At 32.2% G+C, this 8,152-nt stretch overlaps 1 protein-coding gene across 1 annotated transcript; it reads right to left on the reverse strand.

Annotated features, from left to right (window-relative positions):
- Positions 1-3,379: 3,379 nt before the first annotated feature.
- Positions 3,380-5,284, reverse strand: LOC106437049 (cytochrome P450 71B22-like). Its single transcript, XM_013877987.3, has 2 exons — positions 4,303-5,284; positions 3,380-4,200 (listed from the first exon to the last, which is right to left on the reverse strand). The coding sequence occupies exons 1-2, from the start codon at positions 5,188-5,190 to the stop codon at positions 3,586-3,588; spliced, it is 1,503 nt and encodes a 500-aa protein (XP_013733441.2). The 5' UTR covers positions 5,191-5,284; the 3' UTR covers positions 3,380-3,585.
- Positions 5,285-8,152: the final 2,868 nt, after the last annotated feature.

Raw genomic sequence — 8,152 nt, forward strand, 5'->3', positions numbered from 1 at the left:
AGGTATGATTTTGGTTGTTCTATAGAAATTTATCTTAAAAAGCAGAAGATGCGTTTTATATTTTATTGGTCTAATCACCGGAAGTGAAATTATGCAGAATAAAATAATCTCCTTGACATAACTTAGATCGGAAATTACCAAAAGACAAGTCGCCAAAAGAACATTTATCAATAGAAGCATGAGTCCCTAGTTCCCTAAAAATAAATTTCAAAATAATTGACTACCACCAAATCGTATAATTAATGTGAATCAATAATGAAATAAATTAATATTTATGATGTCAACCAACACCAATTCAGTTGAAACATTACTCTAGTTTTATAGCAATATTTAGCCGACTCAATATCTCCAATAAGAAAAAGGTGAAACATGTTTCTTTTTTCAAAAGACAACGTTTGAAGTGTTTCATATTATTTAAAGATGAAATTTTGTAAATTTTATGTGTATTTCCCATCAAACATGTGATGAGAATATATACAATCATAGCATAGAGTCGGCAAATTAAAATAATAGATTATTAAAATGGATAGTAAGATAAAGTCGGCATCATAATTCTATGTATTAGCATTTACATACTACTATAACTATAATACGACCTATACTAAGATAAATATCACTTACACATTATCTATACTATCATTAAGCTATAAACTATATTAAAATATAGATTATGTTCCACGTCTAGTAATAAATATGATTTAAAATTATCCACTAACAAATATGATTTTAAAATAGAATAATAAGAATTGATCATAACTCGTCAAAGTTACAATTTTTTTTTTTAAATGTATATCTAATTACAAATCTTGAAATAGTTGTATTATTTAAATTAATAAATTAATGACTCGGTTAAAAACTAATAATAAATTAATGAATAGCTAAAACCTAATAAAACATGATAAATTAGCAGACTTACCTTAAATTATGGAGAACATGACAAAAAAGAAAAATTAAAATAATTATGTATCTAGTTACAAAGTGTATAGTTATATCATTTAAATTAATAAATTAATGAACTCAGCTAAAAACTAATAATAAATTTATGACTAAACTAAAACCTAATAAAAACATGACAAATAAACAAAATCAAAATAATTATATATCTAATTACATATTTTATAGTTGTATTATTTAAATTAATAAATTATTGACTCAGCTAAAAACTATTAATAAAATTATTTATAAATTAATGACTCAGTTTAAACCTAACTAAAATATGACAAATAAGCAAAATTACCTAAATCATGAAAATCATGACAAATAAGCTAAATCACTTCATAAATAATAGTATAGATACTTACTACTTGTTTATTTATGTTTAAAACTTTAAACTGATGTAAAAAAAAACCTTTAAACTAAGTGTACCAAAACTTTTAAATAGAGTTATCATTCTACACTTCAAACTAAGTGTTACTTGGTCAATCAATGTTATTCTGTTTAGTCCGATTAAGTCATTTAATTTACTAGGCTCTGAATAGTAACCAAAGAAATAAAAAGAAACACTACATTTCTTAACGTTCCTTAAAATATTTATCATGTATAAAAAATAGTTTTTTTTCATTTTTTTTTGTAGAAAATTATAGAATAAATCTGTTACTTATTAATTTTGATAAAAAAATCATCATTCCTCTTTATTTCTAAATTTTATTCGTACTCGTTCTTTTTCTATCCGGTCCTAGGGTTTTTAAGGCGGTTACCAATTACACTCTATGTGTATCTCATTTGAGAAAAATACTTGTTACATCAAATATTCAAAAATCAATACCGTTTTAGATTATTATTACAATGCAAAAAATATGTATTTAACGGGTAGCAGATACTTTTTAGCTGTTAATATATATTCTTACAGTGAATAGCGAGAAACAAATCAAATAACGAGAAACAAATAGTAAAACAAGTAATGAATCAAGTAGTTGAAAAAAATAATGATATTTGACATGTATTTGCAAGTAAAGATTTATGAACTTGTTATTTGACTTGACATCGTTAAATATTAGATTTTTCAAACCAAATACGAGGCAAATAACAAGTATAAACCGAACAACAAGTAGTGAGATGCCCAGCTCTAGTTACTGGGTAGTGGCCATACCAATATTTATAAGTTTAAAATAGATAAAAATCGTATATCCCGAATAGGCGCCTGATTTTGGCGAGCGTTGCGCGAGGAGACCGTCCCTTTATTGGCTTATTACCTATCTTCTGAGTTCTGACAAATGAAGTGTCGTGAGTCCCTGGTCCGCCTATTAAATTTGTGGTGGGTGTCTCTCAGCACGTCTGTGGCCCAATATTTGAAAATTTTGTGTTTAGCTGAATTTACAGTTTAACTGAAGTTCTCTTTCCTTGTCATTTGTACATGATGACTACTGAAAATAACCAGCTGAATTTTTTTAACATAACCAGCTGAAAAGTTTGAACGACAATTTTATTAACATTGCATATGCTACAATAAACGAGCGAGATATTCAGTTTTTTTTTTTGTTTTGTTATGTTGGAACTGAGTTAGCATTGCAATACCACCATGTGTTTTTTGAAAGACTGGTTCTCTCACTGTTATCAAGTCGATTGAGATTGTGTACTTCCTCGTTGTAGTACTTTTTTTTGTTGATTAACATTGTAATATCTCAGACCTATGAAAATGATTAGACTAATTTTTGTAGGCTCAGACTAATTACTAAGAGTATCTTCTTCGTTGTAATAGTTATAGTTTAATATGTTCTTGTTACTTAATCTTGTTTTGTAATTTTTTTGGTTTTGACCTTTTTGTTTCGGACATGTATTATTGAGATTTTTGTTCTGCAGATTATGTGATATTTTTATATTTCAATATATAAATATATTGAAATTATATATATCAGATGAAAATTATATATATATCAAAAATTATATATATATCAGATGAAAAATTATATATATATGTATATATATCAGATGAAAAATACCACCTTGTTTAGATTAATGGGATTATGCATGTCCAAAGATGTTAAAGAAAATGTTTTAAAATCTTTTTAATATTTAGTTTTAATAAATTACGAAATTTCTGTATTAGCTCAATTATTATCTATTAATCTTACAAAACTATATTTTATAGTACTTTTTACTCTTGTACAGATTAACTAACCCATCAGATAGTTTTAGGTTATTGCTATATTTTGAATTTACTATACAGATAATATTATATTCCCCTTCCCATTATTATACTCAGAGATTTTCTATTTTTACTTCTATGTCACAATTAAACTCGCCAATATATACAGTGTTTTATGTTTACTTCTTTGATGTAAAACCGAAGCAAGTCTCATGTCAGATTCAAACTTGTTGTCATATATTCAGATAGTCGCTTAAATCAGCTTTGAACGGTACTAACCAAAACGATGATAACTAATGTCACAATCGGAAGTTTTTATTTATTGAAAACATGATTTATATACATTGAAACATAATTAAAAAAAACTAGCAATTACAACTCATGATGACCGTAATATTTATTCTCTGTAATTTCAAAATCAAACCAACTGCAAGAGAACCACGCTGAGAAATCTCGATGCTATGATATAATCTCAATATACCATTACTTTTTTCATGACTTCACCATTGATGTGGAGTCGGTATAAGCTCAAGGGGAACTTTCTTGGCGACGACAAAAGCTCCAGCTTCTTCCATGTCTATGTCGTCGATGGTCATACCATCAGGCAAACTCCAATCAAAGAAGTAAAGAACGTTGAGTAAACCAAGCTCCACGATAGTTATCCCCGTAGCCATCCCAGGACAGATCCTACGACCAGCACCGAAGGGTAACAACTCGTAATGTTGACCCTTATACTCAACAGGGCTATCGACGAACCTCTCGGGGATGAAATCGTTAGGATTTTCCCAGCAATTAGGATCACGTCCTATTGAGTAAGTGTTGATCTCGATCATTGTGTTTTTTGGTATATTGTAACCTTGAATCTTGATGTCAGACATTGTCTCTCTTGGAAGTAAGAGGGGAGCTGGTGGGTGTAATCTGAATGTTTCTTGGATCACAAACTTCAAGTACTGAACTCTCTCTAGATCTTGTTCAGTGATTTTTTCTTTGTTGTCACCAAGAGTTTCTCGAATCTCTTGTTGGAGTTTCTTCATCACTCTTGGATGTCTGGTTAACTCTGTCATCGCCCATATCATGGTGATCGCTCCTGCGTTTACTCCCGCCAAAAATACATCCTGATCATATAACAAACAAGTTAATGTTAGTAACAATATTTAAATGTCAATATAATGTGTACACACACATATAACTATTTGAAAATATTTTGCTATACTCACCGACATGACTCCTTTAAGATGGTCATATGTGACTTTGAAAGAGCCAACTTTGCTCTCTTTATTGATCATATCCAGCATGACACCAATGATGTCTGAATGATCTTGAGGTTGGTCAGGCTTCAAATGATCATCGATCACATGTTGGAAGAAATTACTAAGTCTTGCAAAGGCTTTGTGCAACTCGGAATGTTGGCCAGAGATCCGGTCTATAATCCACCCAAGGCCCGTGGGGAAGAAGTCAGTGAACGCGAATGAGCCAAGATTGGTCTCAGACTCGAGCACCAACTCCTCAACTTTGTCCATATCGACAAAATCGCACTCGTGGAAGTTCTGTCCAAAAGCGAGTCTACATATGATACTCGCGGTAAGAGAGAAAAGAGCTTTTCTCAAATCCACCAAAGTTTGTGTATCGGCAGATTTAGAGAGTTTCTTGACGAGCAATTCACTCTCTTCCTCTCGGATATACCTGAACGCTTTTAGTTTTTTGGAGCTGAAGAGCTCGAGCATCGCAAGCTTCCTCATCTCTCTCCAGTCATCACCGTACTGAGCAAAACCAATGTCTTTGTAGTTGTAAGAAAACAACCTGGTGGCAGATAGCTTTGGTCGAGTACAAGTCTCGAGATCATGAGTCTTGAGAACTTCCTCAGCTGCTTCTCTTGTGGAGAAGACAACAACAGGGACCACGCCGAAACGAAGAAACATCACAGATCCATAATCTTGAGAGAGTTTATGGAAAGATCTGTGGAGAGATTTTCCAAGTTGATGCAAGTTTCCGATGAGAGGAAGGCCTATAGGTCCTGGAGGAAGCTTCCCTTTAGAGGGTGAGAAGCGTTTCAAGAAGATTAAGAGGAGAGGCAAGAGTAAGATGAAATAGATAAAGATGGACATTTCTTGATTTTGGTCTATCTTTTATTTTCCGTAGGTTTCTTGTTTATGTTTTGGAGTGAAGAGCAATGAGTTGTGGAGGATGCGTAATAAATAGACAATGCAGCATACCTAGTGGTAAAGATTTGACTAAATTAAGATTTTGTATTTATTAGATTGGAAAAGTTGGATAATGGCAACTCACACTGAGGCACGTGGTTGCTGGGATGAACTTCAAATTCTCCCGACGGCCTAAAGTAGTGTTGTACGGATGAAGAAGAATCTCCGTCATTTTTAAAGTTGAATCAATTGGCGCCAGTTAACTTGAATGGACCCGGAAACAATAATACGATTTCTAGAAACAGTTTATTATATATATCGTCTGGTTGGAACTATTATGAATATAGATAAAGAGAAGTTTGAAATTATATTAACTTGACTATTATAAAATAGTAGTTGGAGAAATGAAATTTAAAAATATGATTTTTAAAGTTTACAAAATGTTTTTTTCTTTATTATTCTCATGTATTTCAAAAAGTGAAAACTAACATCTGTAGTGGTTTTTTTAAATTTTTACACCAATGAATATTTTAGTTTTAGAACATCGTCCTTTCATTTTCTTTTTCGCTTTAGTTTCCTTTAAGTATTATTTTTACTTGTAGCTAGATATTGTAAGAGTTTATGAAATTTAAAATCATCGAAAGCATACAAGTCAGAATAACCAGATTCATCGAACACTTTCATAAATATCTTCAAAATGTTCAATAAATGTGTAGGGTTTGTCTGGAGATGACAACTTGATCATCGACCATATCGTTATCTATATTTATATTTCGTTTTAGTAGTCATAATAATTACATCACATTAATGTGTTATTATGAATATAATTTAAGTGATAAAACCTGATTATCAATCAAGAAAAAAAAAGAAAAAAAATAATTTTAACATACTATATAGTAAGTGTGTAAGACATAAATAAGATAAGTTGAATAAATTGGGTTAGACCAAAAAAATGTTTAAGAAAATTATATATATACGAAAAAAATTGTGATGCTGTCCATATCAATGATTACATCTAGTTTTATTTATGGTAAACAATTCTACTTTATTTCAATTTTTATTTTATCAGAAATAAGAAAATTATATTTTCATTTTCGTGGGAGGAAACGTTTTTTTTTTTTTTTCGACGGAGGAAACGTTTATCTTGGGCTTTTTACACTTTCATTATTTTCGTTCGATCACGTGACCTTGGTACCTCCGATAATAGCAGGCTAGCAGCAAGAGTAGATTTTGTGGCGTACGCAAGTCGTTGGTCAAACAAACTTCAAAAGTAAAAGCAAAATTTTACGTGACGTATTTGTCGAAACACACAAAAAGTTTATACGTGATGTAGGACTATGTCATTGTGTTATTTTACAATATCTATTCACGTATTCCATTTTACGAGATTTGAATTTTAGGTATCTTTACTTCAATCAAACAGTTTTCGTGGATGCTGACTTTAAATGGGAACAATGATTTCTTTTTTTTTTTTTTTTTTTTTTTTTTGGTAAAATGTTAAAATTATATTACCAAGCTTTTCATTTTTTACAGAAGGACAGAGGAAACAAGAAACAGAATGCAGAAAATAAACTAAACAGAGCATCTTGAACAAGCCTATTCTAAGAATACAGACTAAAGTCCTTCAAGCGAACTGGAGATAGCAAAACGTTAATGCCCCAAGAGAAGGAATGAGAGGAGCGAGACCCCGGTTGCCGCGAGCTCCCAAAGAGAAAGGCGGCTCAAACCTTGAAGCAACGGGATAACCTACAGCTTCCGAGAGACCCAATCATCAAGACCATCACCGAGAAATGCATCCACGAAACAGCTAGCCCGTTCGAAATCGCCTCACCGACAGCACGAAGAGGAGTCCACAAAACAGGCGGTGCCGTCGTTCGGAACAGAGTGTTGGAGATTGCTGTCACCAACCCTCCAACTCCGGGACCGTATACACCCATTTAACCCACCACACACGTAGAGTAATAGGACATGTCGGGCACACCTCCTCCGGAAGAAGCGACATTCAAAGTAGCCAGTGCTCGAGTGCTCAACTAGCCCTTGAAGACACAAAAGACCGGCCTGCAAACACAGAATCAACCTCCACCAGATGACAATTATTATGGGAGAAGAGAGCGAAGAACGCGTTGCCACAGTCATGGGCCTGATTTCTTTAAGAAAAAAGTCACGGATTGTGTCGCGTCGGTTCCTAAACTTGGTGAGCTAGGTTACTTCTAGCAGTTTATTTTTCAAAATTTGAAGGATAATTGATCAGACGCAAGAGAAGTATACATTTTTAGTTTAATTCACTAGTTTGTCAGATCTTTCCCTGATTTATAATAATATTGAAAATTGGTGATGTAACACTAGGGTTTTCTTTATAATTAGTCTTCATGCCGAAGGGTAACGTGCACTATCATAAATACTTATGATATTTAACTATATGAATACGGGTATGTACATGTATCATGTATGTGCACCATGGTGTTAAAATTTGCTTAATTTCTTTTTAATAAGATAGTATATTATTCAAACATTTGACCGTCAATGTAATCTCTCGAGGTTGGAAACCAAATGTAATCTCTCGAGAAGTGTACATTAGTGCAAAACTTGGAATTTTCGATCTTCGTCGTCCCATCTTATCGTGTGTAACATGGGTGTGATTTCTAGATTTTCAATATATACAGCAGCCTACAAAGTTTCTGAAAATTAAAATTTGACAATTATGGCATTAGATGATTTATTTTATATAAGTAAGAATAACATAGGCGTTCACCCAAAAAAACATGAGAGTAGAAAAACTCGTGGTGATACAAAAAGCTAACCAAACAATTTCTTCATCTTTTGGGACTTAAACCAAGTTGATAAGGTCAGATTACATTTGGTACATATTAATTGATTGCATAGCATAAATAAGCCCGGTGCAATCCGCTTCTAGACTGATCCCATT

This window comes from Brassica napus, chromosome A6 (genome assembly GCF_020379485.1).
Source record: "Brassica napus cultivar Da-Ae chromosome A6, Da-Ae, whole genome shotgun sequence".
NCBI classification, from domain to species: Eukaryota; Viridiplantae; Streptophyta; class Magnoliopsida; order Brassicales; family Brassicaceae; genus Brassica; species Brassica napus.

Excerpts from the sequence above, each read along its gene's own strand:
- LOC106437049 (XM_013877987.3), bottom strand. The coding sequence starts at position 5,190 with ATGTCCATCTTTATCTATTTCATCTTACTCTTGCCTCTCCTCTTAATC. Across the intron at positions 4,201-4,302 it reads ATCTTAAAGGAGTCATGTCG|GATGTATTTTTGGCGGGAGT; the intron begins GTGAGTATAGCA and ends TTATATGATCAG.